This window comes from Bidens hawaiensis, unplaced genomic scaffold, assembly GCF_021521415.1.
Source record: "Bidens hawaiensis isolate Kalapana, Puna unplaced genomic scaffold, B.hawaiensis_p1.1 tig00001511_1, whole genome shotgun sequence".
In the NCBI taxonomy this organism is placed as follows: domain Eukaryota; kingdom Viridiplantae; phylum Streptophyta; class Magnoliopsida; order Asterales; family Asteraceae; genus Bidens; species Bidens hawaiensis.
The window spans coordinates 3,803,186-3,828,737 of NW_027491085.1; the positions used below are offsets into that span (position 1 = coordinate 3,803,186).

The 25,552-nt window shown below is 36.8% G+C and overlaps 2 protein-coding genes across 2 annotated transcripts; both read left to right on the top strand.

Moving 5' to 3' along the window:
* Positions 1-7,156: 7,156 nt before the first annotated feature.
* On the top strand, positions 7,157-10,444 carry LOC143582139 (uncharacterized). Its single transcript, XM_077064774.1, has 5 exons — positions 7,157-8,472; positions 8,880-9,089; positions 9,594-9,653; positions 10,283-10,361; positions 10,435-10,444. Exons 1-5 carry the CDS (start codon positions 7,311-7,313, stop codon positions 10,442-10,444), a joined length of 1,521 nt encoding a protein of 506 aa, XP_076920889.1. The 5' UTR covers positions 7,157-7,310.
* LOC143581273 (uncharacterized) lies at positions 10,440-13,223 on the top strand. The gene is made up of 3 exons (XM_077064103.1): positions 10,440-10,497; positions 11,090-11,410; positions 12,489-13,223. Exons 1-3 carry the CDS (start codon positions 10,452-10,454, stop codon positions 12,707-12,709), a joined length of 588 nt encoding a protein of 195 aa, XP_076920218.1. The 5' UTR covers positions 10,440-10,451; the 3' UTR covers positions 12,710-13,223.
* Positions 13,224-25,552: the final 12,329 nt, after the last annotated feature.

Sequence of the window (25,552 nt, forward strand, 5' to 3'; positions counted from 1 at the left end):
GTTTACTTTCAAAAACTATATATATGTGTTATATTTAATTGAATATTGAAAAATAAAAACTAAATACGTAGTTTCCAAAGGAGAAGACATAAGTTATCTTAAGTCTTTGACTCTTTTCATACCAGTATACCAAAAATTAACGTCCATGTAATGTTTTCTTTGTTTAATGAGATTCAGATGGTTTAGTTTTGATGGACGAGACGGTAAATGACAATTTACGTGGTAAAAGGATTTACAAATATATCCAACTATCTGTTTTGTACGTTACCTATTATATGATATAATAAAGTTTTCAGATTTAATACATCAAGTTGAAAATTTTTAGTTCGTTTATACTAAACCATAGAAGAATCACTGGTTGCATTTGGTCAAACGCGTGGTAGAAGGTCGTTATTGATTTAGTCAACTACATAAATTAAAAAATAATGACTATATTCTTATTGGAAGATTGTACATATAAATACCCATAGATAGTTGCACTCTTGAATATTCATTCATTATCACTTTCTTCTTTGCATAAGCTTACAAGCTGACCTCAATGGCGACCATGAAGTTTGCTTTGGTCTCGTTAACTCTTTTTGTTCTTCTTGAAGCTTATAATGCCAGACATTTACGTGGTATAATTAAATAACTTAATTTTGTTAGTTTCATTATTTTCTTTCTAGCTTTGTGATTAATAATTCGTTTTGTTTTGTAGACTTGTCTATGAAAGGAAGCTTTGAAGGACGGCCCCTGTTTGACGGGGCCGTAATTCAAATGGTAACCAGAGAACAAGAACTCCGGTTACCACAATCTTCTCTATTGTCATCGTCATATGACCATACTACTTATGGCCGAGTTAACTCATCACCACCACCGCCAAAAGTAGCACCGTCAAAGGGCCAAGAAACTTTTGGCAGTGTTAACTCATCACCACCACCGCCGCCAAAGGTAGCACCGTCAAAGGGCCAAGCAACTTATGTCCAAGTTAACCCATCACCACCACCACCGCCCAAGGGTGCACCATCAAAAGTCCAAGAAACTTTGGGCCGTGTTAACTCGCCACCTAAACCAAGCTCAAAACAAGATGGTTCAATGGAACAAGCCAAATACGGCCGAGATGACCCAACAAAGCCAACAAGTCCGGACCCAAATGATTCACAAGGACATGGCATGTATGGTCGAGTTAACCGGAGTCCACCAGCGGCTCCTACAAAACCAGCTGATCCAACACACCCATTGCTAAGTGCATGTACCGGATTATTCACGTACATCAAATGAAGATAGGTGGGACCGGCTGCTATCTTACGTCACTAGGGTATTTAAATACGATGTCGAATATATATAGTTGCTTACTGCTTAAAATGTGTTATTAATTAATGTTGGTCAAACAGTTATAGGTCATGTGAGTAGTTAAATATTGAGTCTGACGGAAGTATGTTTAAACATTAATATTTATCATAATATAGAATTACGTGTGTTCGTCATGTGAAAATAGAAATAAGTTTTAATTCCAATTTATTAAAAGACTTCGTAAGTCAAAATTCATAACAAGTTTATAATATAGTTTTTAAATCTGATAAGGAATTAAGTGTGCAATGTCCAACTTAATTATATACTGTGATCTTAAAGCCATAACTGGAATATATGCAAGGTTCTGACTTCACTTTGCATTTGGACATCCAAAATATTTGAACCGCCTCTAAGGCGTATACAACTAGCTTGTTCAAGACTATTGTAATCTTAGGAACCAACAAACCAGGTGGTTCAAGAGGTCAGCACCCCCACAACAAGGATTCCACGGGGCGGTGAGCTTCGCCCGAACAAGATCCAAGAGATAGGAGCCCTTGGTGGGTAAGCGAGTGGCGTTTATAGTAGAGAATTTCTAGTTACATGATTGAAAACTAATTAGAAACTACATAGTAATATGTCGGTGCCCGACAGTGAAAGTGCATATTCAACTTAAAAAAAAAAGTAGGCGAACGTAACTTATAAAAGAAAATCAAGTTGAATGAAATTTGAAATTTTTTTAACGTATTATATAAAGTATAAAGGTTAAATATAAACATATAAAAAAAGTTAAATTGAATTGTGAAACCAAAAAGTAATATAATTATAATTATAATTACATAAGTTGCTATATCTTGACTATATTCTTATTGGATGACTGCATATATATTAGCCATAGATACACTCTTCGACATTCATTTATTCACATTTTCTTTTTGGCGTAATCTTACTAGTTCTCAACAATGAAGACCATGAAGTTTGCTTTACTCTCCTTAACTCTCTTTCTTCTTCTTGAAGCTTATAACACTAGACATTTACGTGGTATAACTAAATAAACCTATTTTTTGCTTCTATTTTTCTGTTTCTTTTTTAGTTTCTAGCTATAGCTTTTGTGATTAACGACTTTGTTTGCAAACGTGTCTATAATAGGAAGCTTTGATGGTCAACCACGGTTTCAAGTGGCGCCAACACTTATTCAAATGGTAACAAGAGATCAAGAAGAACTCTTGTTACCACAGTCTCCTCCATTGTCATCGTCATATGATCTCCAGATTACTTATGGTCGAACTAAGAGGTCACCTCCACCTCCAAAAGAAGGACCATCACACGGCGAAGCGTTTTATGATGGAGTTAAACCAAGCTTATTTCAAATGATAACAGGAGATCAAGAAGAACTCTTGTTATCACAGTCTCCTCCATTGTCATCGTCATATGATCCACATATTACTTACGACCGAACTAAGAGGTCACCACCACCTCCAAAACAAGGACCATCACATGGCGAAGCATTTTATGATGGAGTTAAACCGAGCTCAAATCAAGTAGTTTAGTGGAACAAACCAAATGCGGTCGAGATGACCCTAGTAGAAAGATATTTGACAAAGCACTTGTCAATTGTTAGTCATGTCAATATTGAAATAAACTGTCTTCCAATAATAAAAGTTATTATTTTTTTATTTGACATATGGCTTAGCACAAAAGTTTATCTAACCCTCGTGTTGAGATAATTTTTCTTTTAGGAAAGTGATCATCAACATAAGAGTCCCACAAGATGAGGGATACACCTAGAGTTTTCTTTATCAAATTTAATAAGATGGTCCAACACATGTTATATAAAAAAATATTTTTAGACCAACAATTCTAACGAATTCTAGTGGAAGGGTGAGCGGACCGGACCCCTTAGTTTGATCCCTTTGGTTATGCGGATTCGATGACATGAGGGTTTACTGTACGAAGGTGCTTAACGAAATTGTAGGCGCATCGTAGGCCCTGTTATTCCAAACTCAACCCCCTCTAATCACTTTGAAAAACAATAAACACGGTAACAATTATGCAATACAATTCAAAACAGTATAAATTACTACATTAGGTTATAAACGTACTAGAATCCCTCCTCTAAGGTGTAGAAACATCAATATGATAACACAATTAGGTTAGGTAGCTAACTAATTTAAGAAATGAGTAACATATAGCGACTAAGTAATAATTTAAAGCGTTAATTAGTTAATTAATTCAACTCAAATAAAACATTTTTGTCATTATGTGCTTGAAATGTTTTAGTTAATCCAACTCAACGACACATGGTTTACATATTTAGCTCGAGATTGGAAGAAACGGATGAAATAGATCGAAGAATGGGTGGTTAGAACCATTAGATATAGTTTTTGAAAAGTTAAAGGTTATGTGATGAAAAACAGATTCATTTATGAAAATTGTTTCTGTAGCAACAAATTTCTTTTTTTACACTTAAAATCCTATTTAACCTTACACTTTCAAGGATTTGAACCTACACTAATTATTTGTGAGGTACAAATATCAAACAACTAGCATATATAACTTTAGTATATACCAAAACAAAACCTATAAATTAATGTTCACCTATTTATTGAACGAGCTTTATTCGTTTTAACCTATATGATAGACATGTTATATTTTCTTTTTCTTTTTTAATGACGACATTATAATAAAACAAAGGAAGACACTAGCAAGGATCTAGGCACACCCCACAGCATACAAAAGAAGGTGAATGAGCGTCGAAAACAAAAGTAACATCAAGCGACCCAATATATGTTACACCTTTGTCCCTATTGTTCACCTATAGAAGAATATCGGTTTGATATCTTCCAATAGTTTGTGAGATGTGACACCTATGTCGTTGAACACTTTTTCGTTCTGCGCGCCAAATACACCACCATGTTGTAATTAAAATTGCTTGCAGTCTTTTCTTTATAAGGCCAAGGGTAGTGGGGGTGAACGACTGGGCGTGATCTAGGTGGTTGCCTAGGTGGCTCGCGAACACCACTATACCCTTCATGTGATCAGGGGAGCGGACGAGGGGGGTGGCCGGGACCGTGGGACGATCAACTAGCCGTTGGCTAGTTAAAGTTTAAACAAATAGTCGTTGGATCACTTGGGGCTCACGAACACCACTACACCCTTCATGTGATCAGGGGCGCGGACGATGGGGCTTGATCCTGGGCCATGTCATCGCCTACATGTCGGGTTTTGATTGGATCACTTGGGGCTCAACCAAGCCCCATTACCCTTAACCTAAAGAGAATTTGTTTGTAAAATTCCAAAAAGTCTTGACGCAAGAAATCAAAGATTGGAGGAATTTTGCATCATACACCAATTTCTACCAAATTTCGTGTGCCGACCTACACAATGTTAGTAAGTGATCCACTGTCTCCGCAATGTCTTCACATAATGGACACAAGGTTGAGGTTAAAGAAATACCCCTCTTTGAAAGAGTCACTCAAGCATGTAATCTTTCTATCAGTCTCTCTTTATAACTGAAAATGTTCACCTACTAAGGAATCAAGTTATTCCAATTGAACATAGATCTAGACCCAAGAATCACTAGCAAAAGGAGAACTGAATACGATCAAGGGGAGCTTCAAATGATTAAGCTCAAGGACTTCCTTAGTAGTTGAAGACGAATATCTCCAATTCCATATCTCATTTCATTCCTATCCCACACGTATATACTTTCCATAACATCCATTTGTACATCTCTAATTCGAAGAACAATGGGAATCGAACTGATTATAGGAGACCTATAGGATCCCTAACTAATTGAAAAGGCGGAATGAGCTTGATTGACACCGAGTATATCATCTATGCATCCAGTGCTCTCCTCGTCTACCTGAGTATAGATATTTAAAACATTTTTGTAGTTATAATTATTATTGTAGTAATAATTACAAAGTTATTTTTCTTAATCTAGCTGTGTACTTACGAATAAGTACGAAACAATTGTAAACCGAAAATTTTGTGTTTACATAAACCGCTCTATTGTTCCCCATATTGACCTCTCATCTTTCTTCTTTGATTACTTTTCTCGCATACATATTGATGCCTAACAGTATCTGGGTCATTCCAAACTTACCTTCACCCGTGGGGAAACTCATACTTTCTCAATAACACCCTCTTTCATTGTAGCAAATTACCATCCTGCCATCATCGTGTTTTATTCATTTCAAAGGCTAAAACCCTGCCGCCTGTCACGAACGAGAAGCAGTGACACGTCAACAGAGGCCCCGAATAGTTTCCACGTGCCAGGTGACGTCACCTGCGTTGTGGCCCCCTCACCGAACCCTTTAAAACTCTCCGTTCTCTCTTTCTCTCTCTCACCGTCACTGGGCACTCGTAAGTATGAACACTTTTAATCGTATCTTCATTTTATGTTAATTATTATTATTATTATTATTATTATTTGTTCAAATTTCACCTTCATTCTGTTCCGATCGTTGATTATTTATATTATTAGTTGTTCGGTTAGTAACCGCTCATCATCTATATCTATAGCTGTAAGTTATCTGATTATTATTATTATTATTATTATTATTATTATTATTCCGATTGCGATTATTGTGCGATGATTAGGTTTCGTAGCTCTTAAGCTACCTGCGCCACTAATTTCATCACATTCGTACTTTTAGTTTCAGTAATCGTAGGATTTAGGTTTTGATTAGTTTTCGTAACGTGATTTTGGCTTAGAATGGTGGATTGTGTTACTGTTGATATTATTAGTCAAGTGTTCTGTTATTTGGTTGAGTTTTGAGGGTTAATTTGACCTAATTTGGCCAAATAGTATTGTTGATGTGTAGAGATTATGTTGTGCTCATTTTTAGATTATTATCGACTGTTGATATTATTAGTAGATTAAATGTTGATGAAGATGATATAGATAAACGGTTGATTGTTAGGTTTCGTAGCTCTTAACCTATCTGCGCCAGTAATTTGATGATATTCATGACTGTTATGTGACTTGGTTGGTGTTTTAAGGGCTCACACTTTAAGCATTCTGGGCTTTTAGTTCCAATACTCGTAGGCTTTCTGTTCTGATTAGTTTTCGTACCGTGATTTTGCTTACAATTGTGAATTGTGTCTCTTTGTTAGTGAAGTGGTTTGTTATTTGGGTGAGTTTTGGGGTTAATTAGACCTAATTTGGGGTTTATTGGTTTTGGAGATTAATAATTTGGCCAGTAGTTTTGTTGATGTATAGAGATTATGTTGTGCTTACTTTCAGATTATTGACAGAATTGTTCCATAATGGGAAGTAGCAGAACAAATGATGATGAAGATGATATTGATAAACAGTCAATTGTTAGGTTTTGTAGCTCTTAAGCTATCAGCACCAGTAATTTGATCACATTCATGACTGTCGTGTGACTTGGTTGGTGTTTTAAGGGCTCATACTTGAAGCATTTTAGGATTTAGGTATTGATTAGCTCTCGTAACTTGTTTTTGTTTAGATGATGGATTGTGCATGTGTTTATTGCTTGGTAATTGATCTCTATTAGTGAAGATTTTGTTATTTGGTTGAGATTTTGGGGCCTAATTTGATCTTATTGGGGATTTAGTTGTTTTTGGAGGTCAATAGTTTGACCAATCGTTTGTGTAGAGATTATTTTGTGCTCAAATTGAATCATTTGATGATGGGATGTAGCAGATATTTATATTGATAAACAGTCAATTGTTAGCTTTCGTAGCGCTTAAGCTATCCGCGCCAGTAGTGTGATCACATTAATGAATAATGACTGTTATGTGACCTGGTTGGTGTTAAAGGGGCATACTTTAAGCATTTTAGGCTTTTAAATAAAATAATCCTAGGGTTTCAATTCTGGTTAGTTCTCGTGGATTTTGTTTAGAATGATGGATTAGTGAAGCGTTTTGTTATTTGGTTGACTTTTGGGGCTAATTTGACCTAATTAGGGATTTATTGGTTTTGGAGATCAATAATTTGGCTAATTGCTTTGTTCATGTGTAGAGATTATGTTGTGCTAACTTATATAGATTATTGTTGACAGAATCATTCGATGATGGGAAGTAGCAGAATAAATGTTGATGAAGATGATTTTGATTCCTTCTTAGATATGCCCCTTTCTATTGCTGGTTGGGAAGAGATTCATCAGCCTGTTGCACAAGGGGTCCCTGAACCTATTGGAAACCCTAGGGGTTATTCGATGAATCCTAATAGCTTACAAAATCCTCAATTTAATCGGAATTCTAATTCAGCTAACACAAATATCCAAGAATTTCCATTATTATCAGACTGTAACACGGGACGAGGCCAACAGTATATGAATCAAGGGCGTAATGAGTCAAGTTTTGAATGTTTTAGCAGACCACAGGTGAATATAGATATTGCTGGTTCATCTTTTTTATTTAGCCCTAGAGACACTGCACCAGTTCATACAAGAAACAATGTTGGTTTTAATACCAATCATAGTGGGGTTCAAGGGGAATTTGAGGGTAGTTTTTTGAGTCTTGGACTTGGAGACACTTCACAAACTGTACCTAGCTCTCAACTAGACAGCAGAGAGATTTCTTGTAAGCGAAAAGAAGCAACTTTAAATGAGTTAAAGATAGCTCGTGCTCGGAAAGCTACCAGTCAAACTTTTGATGGTGGATTTATGGGTTCTCAGAGTAACAATAGTGGCTTTTCTAACCATTATAGTCATGTCAGTCGCATGAACTTAACCAACAATGATGATGGTTTTATGGGTTCTAGCCCTCATCATCTTTTACCAATGCAGCAAAATGATAGGCAGATTGGAAGAGTTGACAAGCTAACAGAAGCAGCTTCAACTGAGTTAAAGACTGTTCATGTTCGAAAAGCTGCATGTCAAACTTTAAACACCGACTTTATGGATTTTCAAAGAAACAATAGTGGTTTCAGTAACCATAGTATGTCAAATAGCATGCTGGGTTCGAGCCGGAATCATGTTTCACAAATGCAACAAAGTGATAGCGGGAATATAAGGTTTGGTGATTTGGATAGTTATAAACGTGATCAGCTTGAGCATTCAGGAACTTTTGGTGGGAATTCTGCTCACTTCTTTAATTCCCAACAACAAAACTTGAAACCACGAGAGTTTGTTAAGCCTTCATGGATGACCTCTTGTTATACACCGTATGAACAGGCAGAACATCTACAACATTTTCGTTCTAAAACTGTCAACAGCCCAAATTATGCAGGTAAGCAAGGTAATTGTTTGATCTTGAATATTTGTGTGATATTAAGCAAGGTATATTTAAAAACTATAAAGCAAAATAGTCAATTTTTCAAAGACTTCGCCACATTTATAGTTGAATTGACAAAAATGCCCTTGAACCTACCAAAAGTTATGTTTTGACAATCCATTTATTGATCTTTTAGTATATTTCAGAGCATTTTTGTCATTTTACAAGTCTGGACTGTATATGTGACAAAAGCTTAAAAGTTATTTTTCATCAATTTACAGTTTTCTGGCAAGCATTTTGCTGAAAAGGCATAAAAGAAACCAAATTGTTATTTGTGCTATATCTATACAATATTACAACAAATAAACTGTGTTCTTATAATTGAAGCAATAAGGCTTTTTTACTATATTATTTTCTTGCAGAACAAGTTATATCACAAAATGCTTCACCTTCTCAAGTTCTTGGAGGTAATCTGTTTTCTCAGAGGACAACCCCTCGGGTATCATGGGTAGGCAGTGGTCTAGCTGGCACCGATGCACCCTTTCCCAAAAGGTTTGGAGTTGAATCCGGTGCAAGAAATAGCCCTCAAAGTTCTCAGGGACATTTATCTAGCTTGCAGACAACTAATACAGGTATCTTGATACCTGCCATTTTCATTTTATTGTAGTTGATATATAATTACTACTAGGTTAGAAACCCATGTATTACACGGATAGAATAAAGGAAATATTAAATACTTAGTAATGAAGATTTAGGAATTGTAAAATGATACTTTGAGATAAGATGTTATTGAAATTACGTATAAACTAAATATTTTTAAGTAATGAAGCAATAACATTTAATGAAAAGAGATACCAATCTGTTGAGAAGAAAGTGGGTCGGTGAGATGGAAATCAAATTTCTTTTTTAACCCAATATGTTTCAAATTGTTATTAACTTTTTTAATTTTGCAAGTTGCAAATTTATATATTACAGGAGGTGGAAAGTGAAATAAAATATGCAGGAAAAAGTAGTTTGGGCTCACAGAATTATGACACGTGGCAGTGAATAGTTATTTATTAGTTATAGATTTAAGTTTTCTTCCAACTGTAGGGTGACTTCTGTAATAATTAGCTGTATATCTTATGTATTTCCAGGTCAGATACGTCAATTTTCGGATAAAGGATACACCCGCATGCCACATCATAGACCTGTTGGTATGGTTACTTTTAGGCTTGCAAATGAACAAAACGAACACAAATGAAGCATTTTTGTATTCCTTCATTAACTTTAAGCGAACAAACGATTGAGCATGGACAGGTTTTCTTGTTTGTGTTTGTTCATTAGGAAGATGGATATGCTCGTGTTCGTTTATGTAATGAACAGTATAAACGAATGGTTTATGAACCTAAAAGAACGAACATAGCTGAACATAGATGAACGAACATAAACGGACATAACAGAGCTAAAACCAATTGAAAGTAAACTGAACATCTGCATAAAAGTTATAAAACTTGACTAAATTGTTATAGGTTATATCTTTATTTCATAAACTAGAGAAAATTATAATGGGCCTAAAGAAATAAGTGAATATATAACGAACGTTCGCAAACGTAAATAAACGGACAGGGCATGTGTTCATGTTTGTTCATTTAACTAATTGAACAAAAAGAGTTTGTTCATGTTTGTTTAATTAGTAAATTATCGAACATAAATGAACTTCCACTCTTAACGGTTTGCTACACGTTTGGTTCGTTTACAGGCCTAAATTTGCTTCATTTTTTTTCTTCTCAATAAGATTGGGGTTATTTTATTGTTTACTTGAGATATGTTTCATGCAAATCAGGTGGAATTGATGGTGCTCCTGATAGTTACCCGGTGAATTATCAAGAACCCTACTTTACATACGGTAATAAAATACACGTGTTTGAGGTTAATACAATTCAATTCTGTGTTGGCAATGTTGCATATTTGATGCTTGTTTTATATGTTTTTCAGGCCAATCTAAAAATGCAATGATTCAACTTCCTAAAGGTCACCAAGAAGCACCTTCCACCAATGGTATGTCACACTATTTGCAATTTGTACAACAAAAACTTGAAAGATGCAACAAGATCCTGTAGCGTCTTATGTAGTAGTGTAAGCTCAAGCTTGTCCCTTTTAACATACAAGAGCTCAAGATCGACTTTATAGAATTATATTTCTAAAACTTGAGCCTGGCTCGTGAATAGTTTTTTAAGCTCGATTTCGGGCTCGGGCATGTCTCGTGTATTATGCATTTAGGTATTTTTTTAATCTATTTATATGTATTTATAGTTGTAGTGTTTACATATAACGTAATTATATTGTTTATGTATTCTCTCATATTTTTATAACAATAGTTATTATATAAATCTATGTTTAATATATTAAACAAAAACTTATATAAATAATAATCCCGTTTAGGCTTGCGAGCCTAGACGAGCTTGATAAGTGAAGCTCAGGCCCAGGCTCATATATTAAAAAAGCTTTATTTGTATCACATAAACCTTTTCTAAATCACTTTAGTAAAGTAGTTAGGTTTTCATTGAAAATGATCTCTTTTGTAATTAGGCACCCTAATCACGTGTAAATATTCTTATTGAAAATAATATATCTTTTGTTAAAAATGCAGCTTCAAGTAGTGATAGTCAACCCCAAAAGTTTGACTTCCATGTAAGGCCACATCATAAGAGAACCGCAGTTGCACCCCAATTAGCTCCTCATTGGGTTCAACGCCAGAAGATAAATCATCCAACCGTCCATCACTCTATGCCAAAACCATATATACCTGTAACTACTGCCGGTGTTCATTCTTCTATACCACCCGGGTCACGGACTCAACCTGCGGGTGCTGTTGCTGCTTGTGTTCCTTCTGTTGTACCATGTGCATCAAATGTTAAACCTCGGGTTCCTGTTGCAAGTGCTCCTGCTGTTTCTCATATTAAATGGAAAGGTATATCATCTCACCTTCTATACATGGGTACTTTTGTCATTTCCCACTTTTTTTGCATTGAATCTTTGCTTATTGATATGTTGGTACAATTAGGGGTGTCGCCGAGCTGAACCCGAGCATGTTTAGGCTTGAGTTTGGTTTGTTTAACTTAAGAAAGCTTGGCTTGGAGCTCGTTTCGTTTAGAACTTTATTTCTAAAGCTTGAGCTCGAGTCATATATTATTTATTATTTATTTAATTATTTTTTTCTACATATTTTATAACTATTTTGATATTTACTTTCAGTTAAGATCTTTATGTTTATATATAATATGATATATATTATTTAATTATTTTTTATCATATTTTATATATAATAATAATATTATTATATAAATATATATTTAGTATACTAACAACAATTATATAAATAAAAGGCTTGTTCACGAGCCAGATTGAGCTCTATGCCTCTATATGTGAAGCTTGGGCTTGAGCTTGTTTATTAAATGAGCCTCAATAAAAGCTTGAGCTCTGGTTCAAGATCATTTAAGCTCGGCTCACTATGAGTTTTAGAGAGCAGATCTCAAGTAGCTCACATGCAGCTCGGTTCGGCTTGTTTACACCCCTTGATACAATGGTATTATTGATCATGAGGCATTTTTGTGAGATTTGGTATAAACAAAACTGAATACACATGAGATGGGTAATAAAGTAGCTTCAATATATGGGTAGTATAATGCAATTAAATATGATCACAAAACCAATGATGTTATGATAATAATCTAAATCTCATAATCATGGGGCTCATTGTGATCATGTTACAGTATGCTAGTCTTAAGAGCTCTTGTATAACTCTCTTACAACCTTTGTGTTGCACATATTTACAGTTAATAATTATTAACACGTCAAATATAATAACAAATAACAGTATTGCTATAAACTTAATAGTAACATACTAGATCTTATAAATATATAGGAGCTTTTAGTTAGTAAAAATAAACATAAATACAGTACGGGTGACTGTTGACTCGTTTGACCTGTTTTATTCATAGCTAGACCTTTTGATTAATGCAACATGTAATGACTTCAATTACATGCAGATCCTGGTGCAACTTCTAAACTGAGTGGACACAAGTGCTTTCTATGCAAGAGGGACCTTGCTTTAACATCAGAAGGCTCGGTGTTCCAACCCGCGGTTCCACCACCCGTTGCAGTTCTTCCATGCGGACATACATTTCATGATCAATGCTTAGAAAACATTACTCCTGATGACCAAGCTAAAGATCCACCTTGTATTCCTTGTGCGATTGGTGAAAATTAAGTTATATATTCTTACCCAATTATTATATGGGTTATTATGGTCATATATATTTATTTAAGGGAGAGGTTTTTTTTGGGTAGATGTGTATGTATATACATACAGGAGAAGTGATGATTATTATTAAGCTAGATGGGCTGTAAATGCTTAACATGATCATAGTCTTTTGATTGTTGTAATGCTATAACTATGCTATTTTGGGATGTTTGTGGGTTTTGATATTACTTAGTTGCAGGTCATCATGGATATAAATCCTAAATTGGAGTCTGTTTTAACTGTTTTGTCAACATTAATTATTGATTTGAAAGTTGTGGAATGAATGAATAATCGGTTATATAGATATTAAATATGCAATCTGGACTTGAAACAAACAAGAAATAAAAAGTATGTACTCTCCACCATCAACTAATTAACTACCTCTTAGCACCTTGATATGATCAGTTTAATTTAAACCTTGTGTTGATATCATGGACTTTGCTTTGGAACAATCGAATGTGTGTTAATTCGGACATATGATCACCCGGATGGTCAAGTTGTCGCAAATCACCAGTTTTGAGGGTGTAAACAAACAGCCTTTTCCCTCGGTCAGTGGTAAATGCTATGTCCCTGGCTTTGTTCCAATAGCCCGAAAACGCCACTTTAGTAGTCAGCGGAGGAATAGTCAGAGGAGGCGTTATATTTTGATGATCAAACCAACAGTGCAACACCCAGGAAGAGTCCTCCTGCTTCAATATCCACAACTCGATACGCTCATTGCCGACATATGCAAATCCAACTTCATCATTTAAATCTACCAGCTGAATCTCATAGCCAGACCCTCTTGGTCTGGGAGGGTGATCTGTTAACCGAATTTCTCCGTGTTCATGTCAAACCACACTGGTTTTCTTTGAACAGGCCAATCAAAAGGACTGATCAACCAATGCAAACGTCCATGACCATATACACCTTCACCGCTTATCCGATAAGCAGGGATCTGGTCTATCTCTCACCACGAGCTCATCCTCTGATAATGAACCATGGTGAATAGATGTCCCCGTACCACATTATATAAAACCAAGACCGTCTTTAAAGTGTTGGTGGACTCATCAAAACCGATCCCTACAGCCTGGTGTGGGCAGTACCAGTCCAGAAAACCATGTGTAATGTTGATATCTAGAGGTGGCAAATCGTGACGTTTTCTAGTAAGAGGGTTGATAACTGCAAACAGAAAGGGGCCATGATAGCGGTATTTTTCATAACAGACTAGAATTAGCCCATTGCATGAACCTAGAACAAGCTGTTGATAATCTCTGGGATGCCTATAATTGAAGTCGAAAACGGGCTCTTTGTGCATACCTTGCAAAAAACTGATTTTGCATTGTTTGGTGATGTCAAAGCTAAAAATTTTGACTAATGGAAGTTGTTCCAACATCATTGGTGTGGGTTCTTGTTTGATGTGAATGGTATGGAAGTAAGGATCATTGATGCATTTAAGCCATAATTTGCATACACACCGGAAACGAGCCAAAGATTTGACAGGCAATCTTGACAGTATTTCCAACGTAATTTCTAGAGGAAACACACCCATTGTTAAAATTCTGTAGACATTAGTGAATATATCGATTGATGGTGACAATTTATAGATGAATTAAACTTAGCCCCCAAGTCTAGACTGGGGGACCGGGGTGTCGGGCCTGTGGCCGTCGACCACCCTGCCACCCCCAAGGGCCGGCCCTGATTTTAACAAACAAAACAAAAATGTGAGTAAAGTTAGTTATAATAATGTAATAAATAAATTAAAACTTCAAATTGAAGCGCACATAAATTTTGCAACAATAAACTGGGGGACTACCACGGTATATCACCACTACATTATCGCAATGGAAGACATCTGAATATTAGGTTGGGCACACCTCATAATCCGTCTGAGGATGAGAACCTTATAATACACCCACATGGCCACGCGCCAAATTTATAACATACGTGTCATCTTTGGATGGAAGACGTCCAAATATTAAGTTGGGCACACCTCATAATCCGCTCGAGGATGGGAACCTTATAATACACCCATACGGCCACGAGCCGAAATCAAAGGTTGGGAATCCTTATAAACCCATATGGCTACGCGCCGAAATCAAAAGTTGGGAATCCTTATAAACCCATACGGCCACGCGCCGAACTCAAAGATTGGGAATCTTTATAAACCCATATGGCCACGCGCCGAATTAAGGACTTGTGTGTCATCTTATGATAAAAAGGCCCGCATGCCAAAATTGCCATCATGATATTTATATATTTCTTGGGTTTAATTTTATTTATTTTAATGAAATTTATAATATACTTAGAGTTTGATGATAAAAAGGTTTCACAAATAGCTAAGATGTTATAGCCCGATTTAAAAGTTATCTGGGTTTGGTAAGACCCAAGACCCGTTTATTTTTTTACTATAAAATTGTTTATTAATTATAAATAATATTTTTTTAAAAAAAAATCATATAATAATTTTTAGTATATCCTATTTTATAGGATTTTCACATCAATAATTTGGTGAGAATAATTTTTAATTTAATGAGATATTATAACCCGTTTAAGAAATATCTGGGTTTGGTAAAACCCATACCCGTGAATTCGGGTCAAATGCATGAGAAGCCTCCATTTAAAAATCAAGCAAATCTGATGACTCCAAAAAAAGGGGGAGCGACTAGGACTGTTCAAAGGGTAAGACCCTACCCTTTTACCTAATACCCTACCCGGACCCTTTACCCTTTTAGGAAGAAACGTGGACCCGAGACCCTACCCTCTAACCAATAAAAGGGTCGAGTATAAATAAGGGTTTCAAGGGTCCTACCCTTTACCCTTTAAGACAGTAATCACATCTCCTTTTTCAGCATTTACTAGTTGCATATCTCATAAATGACTTTAACATATGAATCCTAGAACAATTATACTTTCATTTAATAACATAGTAAAGTCTAACTTCGAAAGTTTATCAATCATTTGAACTTATGCAAACAATATCCACATTCACAAATTACTTGTAGAGAACAATTCAGTGATTTCCATATATATGTTTCCATTCAGTAGTATGACCCTTTATTTTTAATTTTCTTAGTAGTTGGAAATTTCTGATGAATCATATATGAAATACAAACCTCTCATAAATTTCATATTAATCGTGAATCTGATGTATATCTATCTAGTAAACGCGTCAAGGGTTTGAAAAAGGGTCGGACCCTTGAAACCCTTTTACCCTTTAAGGTGAAATTTAAATACCCTTTACCGACCCATATTATTTATTTGGGTCTAATTAAGGGTTTTAAGAGTCGGGTAATCGGGTTTCAAGGGTCCGACCCTTATCTTGCTCACCCATAGGAGCGACATCGCGACACGTAGGATTTTTATGTTTTCGTTTATATATATTATAGATAGATAGATTCTTAATCTCAAAATGTTTGGTACACATTCCCGTGTAGTACACGGGTTATAACCTAGTAAATATATATATATATATGATACTCTCTCTCCCTCTCTTTTCCTCTATGTAAGGCCCCGTTCCCGGTAGCCCTACTTTGAACGTTGGATTTACTCATAAACACAGTTCTACAAATCAGAGTTAAATAAAACTTTCGTGGAAACGTTAACTTCAACCATTCGTTACAAAACATATAATATTTTCTTTTAAACCATAACATAAATCGTCATATTAAAACATCATTTCTCCCATCTTCAGACGCCAGCCGTTCAAGCCATGCCATGTGCCATCCTCATGCTAGCTTGTTAAACCTATTTACATGCGTGCATACTAAAAGTCAACTATGCTGAGTGAGTTCTAGTTAATCAGGTGACATCCAATACATACACATATCATACATACATATCTTAACCTTGTATAAATATACATAAGAGGAACGTCACATAATATCTATTAAAAGAATCATGGCTAATGCCCATGCTATATATTTTCCATAGAATGACACTCTGTATAAATTCTCCATAGAAGGACACTCTATATACTTCCATAGAAGGAACTTCCTATATATTTTCATAGAAGGAACACTATGCTTTCCATTAAAGGAACACTATACTTCCATTAAAGGAACACTATACTTTCCATTAAAGAAACAATATGCTTTCCATAAAAGGAACACTGTACTTTCCATTAAAGGAACACTCTATATATATTATCCGTAGAAGGAACTCTGTACATAATTTATTAATTGATATCCATATAAGGAGACAATCACTATTATTGGCAATACATGCAATATCCGAATATCGTTCTCGTACCGACAAGCAATCATCTTTACATTACATACAATATTCGAATCTATATTTATAACCTGACAGTACGTGCAATATCCGAAGAACTTTCACGTACCGACAAGCCCTCATCTTTACATTACATACAATATCCATATCTATTTTATTAACCTGGCAGTACGTGCAATATCCGAAGATCGTTCACGTACTGGCAAGCTTTCATTCTCATTCAAGACATATATAGATAACATATAAATCATACATGGCATACACTTACCAATTAAGGTAAGTGTATTAACTATCACATCGAGTATGCACACAGCCCCGAAAACATAACAAGGAAATGGGGCTAGAAACTCACCTGAATGCGGTTACGTTCACCGTTTGTGGTGATCCCTTTCTTGAGCTGTGCACGACTAACTATATAACAATTACACGTATCAATTAAATATCACTACCCATATCATCTTCCTGGTTCAATTATCACCCACAATGAACGGGGGTCCGGGGGCAGCGCCCCTGGCAACGGGGTTCTAGGGGCAGCAGCACCTAGCGGGGTCCAAGGGGCAGAGACCCTGGCTGGGGTTAAGCTGCCAGGTCAGCTTGGAAAAATTTTATTTTGGTTAACTGTCTTAACGTATTTTCCATTAGGATTTTAAATTATTATTTTAACTCTCATGTATTCGTAAGCGGTTATAAATGTAAGCAAACTTAACTCGCGAATTAATGTTAATAATTAATGTTAATAATTAGTGGAGGAGTCGTTTGGTGGAATTAACGGATCAAAACCAGAGTAAATATGGGTGTAATAAGGGTTGCCGGCTCCGAGATTCCGGCGGCCGGACTTTGGTCGGAAAGACGTAGGGGACAAGGAGGGCTGGGCTGGGTCTTTTTTATTTATTTATTATATTATAATTTAAATCATATTTACACATTTAACCCATGAACTTCTACAATATATATAAACTGTTTTTAACTTTATTTTCACTTGAACCTTGAACTTTATAAACATAGTTAACTAAGTTAAAACTTGTTATATTTTCAATATCCTTAAATTGTTTACATTTTATACACGTACAGATTTAAACTTCGATTATTTAATAGACCTTTATAGCTCAGAGATTCGTTGATTAAACTAAACAGATAGAAAAATGAACGGATAATTACTATAAATCATCGTAATTAATATTAAATGATAAACGACAAACACGAATTTATTGAAATGACACAACGGGTCGGTTTAACAAATACAAATACGAATAAAATTTGACAAATGTCACTGCATTCCCTACTTTTGAGAATTTCGTCCCGAAATTAAGTAGAAGAATCCGTAGCAAAAAGATGAGGATACTTTGTTCGCATTTGATCTTCTCGTTCCCAAGTGAATTCAGCGCCACGCTTGGATTCCCAACGAACCTTTACCAAAGGTATACGGCTACGTTTAGTTTCCTTGTCTTTGCGATCCATGATTTCCACCGGTTTCTCGACAAAGTGCATTGTTTCATTGATACACACTTCGTCGAGTGGTACATGGAGATTTCCATCAGCAAGACACTTTTTCAAATTTGAGACATGAAATGTCGGATGAACGTTAGAAAGCTCTTGAGGAAGTTCGAGTGTGTAAGCAACACTACCAACACGAGCAAGAATCTTTAAAGATCCAACAAATCGAGGAGATAGCTTGCCTTTCTTGCCAAAGAACAACGCCTTTCCAAGGAGATACCTTGAGAAGGACACGGTCACCAACATTAAACTCGAGAGGTCGTCATCGGTTATCAGCGTAACTCTTTTGACGGCTACGAGCGGTTAAGAGGTTTTGTCGAATTTGAGCGATTCGATCAGTAGTCTCTTGGACAAGTTCCGGACAGGTGATTTGGGTTTCGCCAATTTCACTCCAATAAATAGATGATCGAAATTTACGACCATAGAGTGCTTGGAACGGAGCCATACTGATACTCGAATGATAACTATTATTGTACGAGAACTCAATCAAGTGAAGATGAGAATCCCAGTTTCCACCGAAATCCATGACACATGACCTAAGCAGGTCTTCGAGCGTTTGATACGTGCGCTCGGATTGCCCATCAGTCTGAGGATGATAGGCGGTGCTAAGATCCAATCGAGTTCCCAACGCTTTTTGAAGTGATGACCAGAAGTAATAAGTAAAACGACTATCACGATCGGAAATGATACGCAAAGGTATACCATGACGACAAACGATACGCTGAACATAGATATGAGCGAGTTGATCAACCGAAAACTTTTCATTGATCGGGATGAAATGAGCAGATTTAGTCAAACGGTCAACTATAACCCAAATACCGTCGTGACGGTTTCGAGTAGTCGGGAGTTTGAACACAAAATCCATAAAGATATCCTCCCATTTCCAAACAGGGATGTGTGGTTGAACAAGCAGACCAGATGGTCGTTGGTGTTCGGCCTTAACCTTAGCGCAAGTAAGGCATTTTCCCACATATAATGCGATGTCTTTCTTCATATCGGGCCACCAAAATATGGTCCGCAGATCAAAATACATCTTATCCGCACTGGGATGAATGGAATATCGAGACTTATGAGCTTCGTCCGTGATGAATGTGCGAAGACCGTCACGATTAGGAATCCACAAACGATCGAGGTAATACAACAAACCATCGTGCTTAGTTTCAAGTTGATTCTCGACACCACAGGACATTTCTTCGTACATATTACCCTCGGTGACAGAGACATGTTGGGCTTCAAAGATACGAAGTTCGAGATCGGTTTGAATGGTCACACAATGAAGCAGAATTTTTTTCACATGGGTCTTTCGACTAAGAGCGTCGGCTACAACATTCACTTTACCAGGATGATAACGAATTTCGCAGTCGTAGTCGCTAAGTAGTTCAGCCCATCGTCGTTGCCGCATGTTTAGATCTTTTTGGTCGAAAATATGTTGAAGACTCTTGTGGTCGGTGAATAATACACACTTAGTGCCATATAGATAATGTCTTCAAATTTTCAACGTGAATACAACGGCACCGAGTTCGAGATCGTGCGTTGTATAATTTTTTTCATTTTAAGTTGTCGTGAAGCGTAAGCGATAACTTTACCTCGTTGCATAAGGACACAACCGAGACCTTGATTGGAAGCATCGCAATAGACAACAAAATCCTCATTGCCCTCGGGGAGTGCAAGGATCGGTGCATCGCAAAGCATGCGCTTAAGAGTTTGAAAAGCTTCATCTTGCTTTGGCCCCCATACGTAAGGTTTATCCATATAAGTTAGTGAGGTTAGGGGCAAAGCGATCTTGGAAAACTTAAGAATGAAGCGACGATAATAACCCGCAAGAACAAGAAACGAACGAACTTCGGTAGGAGTGGTTGGAGTTTTCCAATTCTTAACGGCTTCGATTTTGGCTGGGTCAACGTGGATACCCTTTTCGTTTACTATATGCCCTAAGAACGGAATTTCCTTTAACCAGAATTCACACTTTGAAAACTTAGCGTAAAGTTGTTCCTTCCTTAAGAGATCAAGGACAGAATGAAGATATTTCTCGTGCTCGGCTTTGGACTTAGAATAGATAAGAATGTCGTCAATAAAAACAATTACGAATTTATCTAAGTACAGTTTGCATACGCGGTTCATGAGATCCATAAACACCGCGGGTGAATTGGTTAGCCCAAAAGGCATAACCATAAATTTGTAATGTCCATAACGAGTACGAAAAGCGGTTTTGGGTATGTCATCTTCATGCACGCATAGTTGATGATAACCCGAACAAAGATCAATCTTTGAGAAACATGAAGCCCATTGGAGTTGATCAAAAAGATCGTCAATACGAGGCAAAGGATAACGATTCTTGATTGTGAGTTTGTTGAGCTCGCGGTAATCAATGCACATAAGGAAGGATCCATCTTTCTTCTTGACGAAAAGCACGGGTGCGCCCCAAGGAGATGAACTAGGGTGAATGAACCCTTTATCCAAAAGTTCTTGGAGTTGGTTAGACAATTCTTGCATCTCGGAGGGTGCAAGACGATAAGGAGCCCTAGCAATCGGGGTTACACCAGGCACGAGATCGATTCGAAATTCCACATCACGAATAGGAGGGAGGCCAGAAACATCATCGGGAAATACCTCAGGATACTCGCGAACAACAGGAATGTCCTCAATTTTTCATTCCTTCTTTTCCACCACATGGGCTACGAATGCAATATACTTCTTGCGTAAGTACGTTTGGGCTTGAAAACAAGTGATAAAATTTAGGCTCGAGGAAGAAGGCTTTTCACCAGAGACACGAAAGATTTGACCATCAGCAAGCGGGATACGAATGAACTTCTCGAAGCAAACAATTTCAGCACGCTGAACGGATAACCAGTCCATGCCTACTATGATGTCAAAACTTCCCAATTGCATAGGAATAACTAATGAGATTGATTAAGAACTTGTGGCCATTTAGATTTAATTTGAAATCTCGAATAACCGAATCAATTGATACAAATTACCATTAGCTACTTCAACAGAATACGAGTTCTTAAGCTTAGATCGGGGTTTAGCAAGTAAAGGCTCAAATTCAACAGACACAAAACTCATATCGGCACCGGTATCAAATAAAATGGTTGAGAAGTGGTCATTCACGAGAAACGTACCGTTCACCACATCGCCGTTTTGCTGAGCTTGATTGGCGTTAATCATAAAAGCACGCCCACGATTTTCTTGAGGAACTTGAGCAGCTTGAACGATTTGACCACCTTGTGGTGCAGGATCTAAAATTGCGGGATGCGGCTGAACTTGAGCCTGGTTAGCCAACAATGGTGGAACCTGTGGCTGATAAGCTTGCTGGGTTTGATACGTCTGAACCTGGTACAGCGGAGCTGGAGCAAGCTGAAGTGCATTCACATGTGCGAGTCGTGGACACGCTTTGCGAAAGTGTTTAGGGTCACCACAATTATAGCAAGCTCGCAATTGGTTAATGGGTTGAGCACACGGTGCAGGGCGAGGGTTGGGTTGAGCAAACCGTTGAGGAGCAGTAGGTACAATAGCAGTCTCACGACAAGCAATGCTAAGATGCCCAAAACAGTTGCAACGAGTGCATTGGCGGCAAGCGGCATTGGCAGGGTGATGACGCCGACAAAAGTTGCAATACGGGTGGCGTCCGTTGTAGAGCTTCGTGGGTGGTGATGCAAGGTTAGTTTGAGGTGGAGGTGCGGTTTATTGAGTTAGCGCATAGTTCTTGCGCTTCTTGCTATGGTGGTGTGAGGAGAAAGCAGGCTTGGACGACTCGGGTTTCGATTCTTTGGACTCGGTAGTGGGTTTATCAGCAGGTTTCTTCGATCCCTTCAGTGTCAGAGTCCCGGCTTTAACATGATTATCAGTTAAAGTTGAAGCAAGGTTGATTGCGTCACCAAGTTCTTTGGGAGAACTACTCAAAACACTATCTTGGATTTATCTCGGTAGTCTCCGAATGTACTTATCGATGGCACGCGAAGTTGGGGTAACAAGGTGAGGTACCAGCACAATGAGTTCATTGAAACGAGAAGTGTAAGCTGCGTGCTCACCACTCTCTTGTTTGAGGTTCCAAAACTCAGCTTCCAAATTCATAAGCTCACTTGGAGGCAAGAACTGCTTGTTCATCAGTTCTTTCAGTTCATCCCATGGCATAGCCATAGCAGCTTCGGCACCACGGGTTGTCTTTTCCATCACCCACCAGGTAAATGCCCCTTTTTCAAAGACACTTGTAGCAAAACGGGTTCGCTTATCATTGGGACACTCAATGTGGAGGAATTTTCTCTCCATTTGTCCGTACCACTGAAGTAGGGCAGTGGCACCTTCAGTCCCCTCAAACGCTGGGGGTTTTGTGCTGGTGAAAGTCTTATACGAACAGTGAGATGGTTTAGGCTCGCTTGAAGCAGAGGCAATACTAGCAGAAAGGTTCTGGTGAATTTGGGTCATCATATCGGGAATGACCGCGGCTAGTTGTTTGGTGATTTGAGCAGTTAACTTGCGGCTACAGGTTTTGGAAGAACGGCGCTTGTTGAAATGGATAGACATTCTGCGAACAATAGTAACGAAATTCGTGAGACTCGGAATAGGGTATTGTATAAAAAAAATCCTTGTTAAAGTTCGCTTTAAAAGAAATAAATAAAATAAACATAAAAAAAAATTAAATAAATAAAAATCATAACAATGGTAATAAATATGGTGTGGAACTTAAGAAACTCGAAATCAAACCGAAAGCTGAGTATTCGTATACAGACTTCCAGTTAAAACACATTGTAAAACATAAAGGAGTGCAACCATATTCTTTTCACAAAGAGAACACGACCGCGGTGAAAACTTAAAGTTGTGATTCATATGGTGTTGAAAGTGGTATGCTTTGGCCTAATAGGATTCATGCCTTTTCCTAACTCTCCAGGTAAGCAACCGGGTCCCGCGTCTGATTGGGATTTATACGCATTGCTTATCCTTAGGTTTCAATAACCTTGGTGTCAAGATTTTCGGAAAACAATCACGCCCCCTTCTAGTTACTACATACCCGCCATAACGAACCATCTTTAAGAAGAAGAAATATCGAAACACCACAATAAAAATCGATTATTGAAAATGTTTGAAAAATCTTTGATTTTAGGCATAAACCTTGGACTTGTGTGTGCTTTGTGTACATGAGGCGTAAATGAATTGACATTAAAATATTAAGCAAGTGCATTGAACAATCACATAAGGCCCACATAATTTTCTAATCATGCAACCTAAACAATAAGCAAATAAACTATAACTAACTAGAACACTACGTCTAATGTCCTATCTTATAGTCACGGCTCTGATACCAATCTGTAACACCCCGGCTTTAGCGGAATACGCCCGGGTGTGACGTACAGATTGCCCAAAACACATGTGACACTATTAAGTGACCATAATATCATTAATTCATTCAAATCCCAAGTACACAAGTTGTTCAATAAGACAAATATAAAGGAAAAACAATAAAACCCATCTTCTTGTTTATTCTTTAAATAATCCTAACTTCTAGTGTCTTTCGCCATTTCATCCTCTAATGTAAGTACCTGTAGCATATATATAAAATAAAGTCAACTAATTGAATAGTTGGTGAGTTCACACAAGTTTGATACAAGTACATAAAACCATACAATTCCATGAAAACTTGGTGTAGTAATAGCGCCAAATAATGTCTTTTCCATTTGGTAACAACCAAATGTACTCAGATCGGGGGTCCCTATTCCACTCATAACATCGAGGTTCTGAGTGCATAGGGGGGCGTATGATCATACTTATTGAGGAAACCATGAGCACGTAGTCTTTGAGCAAGTAAGCAAATAAGCACACAAGTCCATGTAACGAATTGTAGTTTGTAATAATAAATGAACGAAATTGAATTGTTAATAAGATATATATGCTACCCCCAAAATAGTAAAAAAAGGTAAAAATGGGGTGTGAGAAACTCACCTTTGAATTGGGATGACAAACTTGACAATGAAACGAAAGCGCGTTATATGAAACCGAACGATCGAATCTCACGAGCTAAAATAATAAAAACACAAGAATTACTAACTAATTTTATGGAAAAAATAAAGGGTTGGTTTTAAGGTTCATGCATTATTAATTATAAGTATTTTGTTACACACTTTTAAGTATGTTAATATTTAAGTTAACGAGTTTTTATTACTTATTATTATAATATAACTTATGAGTTTTATATTAAATTTGTATATAAAAATGTTACGGGTTTCTAGCGTTACCGGTGTATTTTATTTTAGTATAATTGTTGTTGGTATACTTTATTTTAGAATAAATTTTTGTCGGTCTAGGATTTATTATATATATTATTTATATAAATATTCTTCGAGTTTTAACGAGTGGTTTGGTTTGTAATAGTTGATTCTTGAACGGAAATTGTTAACGGTAATCAAAACATCTTTTTTAAACTATGAAACTAATTTTATTTATTTTGTATGATTTATAAATATATATATAATTTATTAAAGCTAATAAAAAATGGTTTTCAAAAATATAAAACAGGTTCCCGGGTCTTCACAACCAAACAACACATACACAACACCCTGGACAGTTGAGCCTTTTGTCTAAATGATGAAAGGAATTAATTTTAAACACCAACCCAACTTCATCTTCTTCACATAAGCCCTAGATAGATTTCAATTCTTCCAATCCATTACATGTTTGAAAGATTTAGGTTATGGGTTTTGTTAAATGGATCAAACTAATGAAAACCCGCCTATCAATTACCTCTATTGATGCCGTAAAGTGGTGTGAACGATGAGTTGGCCGGAATTTTTCTTGTACGAACGAATCAGGGATGCTAACGAGTTTGTTTGTGTAAAACTATGTTTGTAGCATGTTTAGAAGATGATTGAGATGCTATTTATAGCCTCAATTGTTCCGTTGGTGTGTTTAATTCGAGTTATTATGTTTTAATAATAATTCCGACGGGTTTAGCGATTATTATTAGTTAATTAGGTGTTTAATGGCAAAATAACTCGCGAATTAATGTTAATAATTAGTGGAGGAGTCGTTTTGTGGAATTAACGGATCAAAACGGAGTAAATATGGGTGTAATAAGGGTTGCCGACGCCGAGATTCCGGCGGCCGGACTTT

What these genes read in the sequence shown, in the direction of transcription:
- LOC143582139 (XM_077064774.1), top strand. Translation starts at nt 7,311, where the DNA reads ATGATGGGAAGTAGCAGAATAAATGTTGATGAAGATGATTTTGATTCC. An exon ending in CAACAGCCCAAATTATGCAG is followed by an intron (nt 8,473 to 8,879) that starts GTAAGCAAGGTA and finishes ATTTTCTTGCAG; the next exon opens with AACAAGTTATATCACAAAAT. An exon ending in CTTGCAGACAACTAATACAG is followed by an intron (nt 9,090 to 9,593) that starts GTATCTTGATAC and finishes ATGTATTTCCAG; the next exon opens with GTCAGATACGTCAATTTTCG.
- LOC143581273 (XM_077064103.1), top strand. Translation starts at nt 10,452, where the DNA reads ATGATTCAACTTCCTAAAGGTCACCAAGAAGCACCTTCCACCAATG. An exon ending in AGAAGCACCTTCCACCAATG is followed by an intron (nt 10,498 to 11,089) that starts GTATGTCACACT and finishes TTAAAAATGCAG; the next exon opens with CTTCAAGTAGTGATAGTCAA. An exon ending in TTCTCATATTAAATGGAAAG is followed by an intron (nt 11,411 to 12,488) that starts GTATATCATCTC and finishes AATTACATGCAG; the next exon opens with ATCCTGGTGCAACTTCTAAA.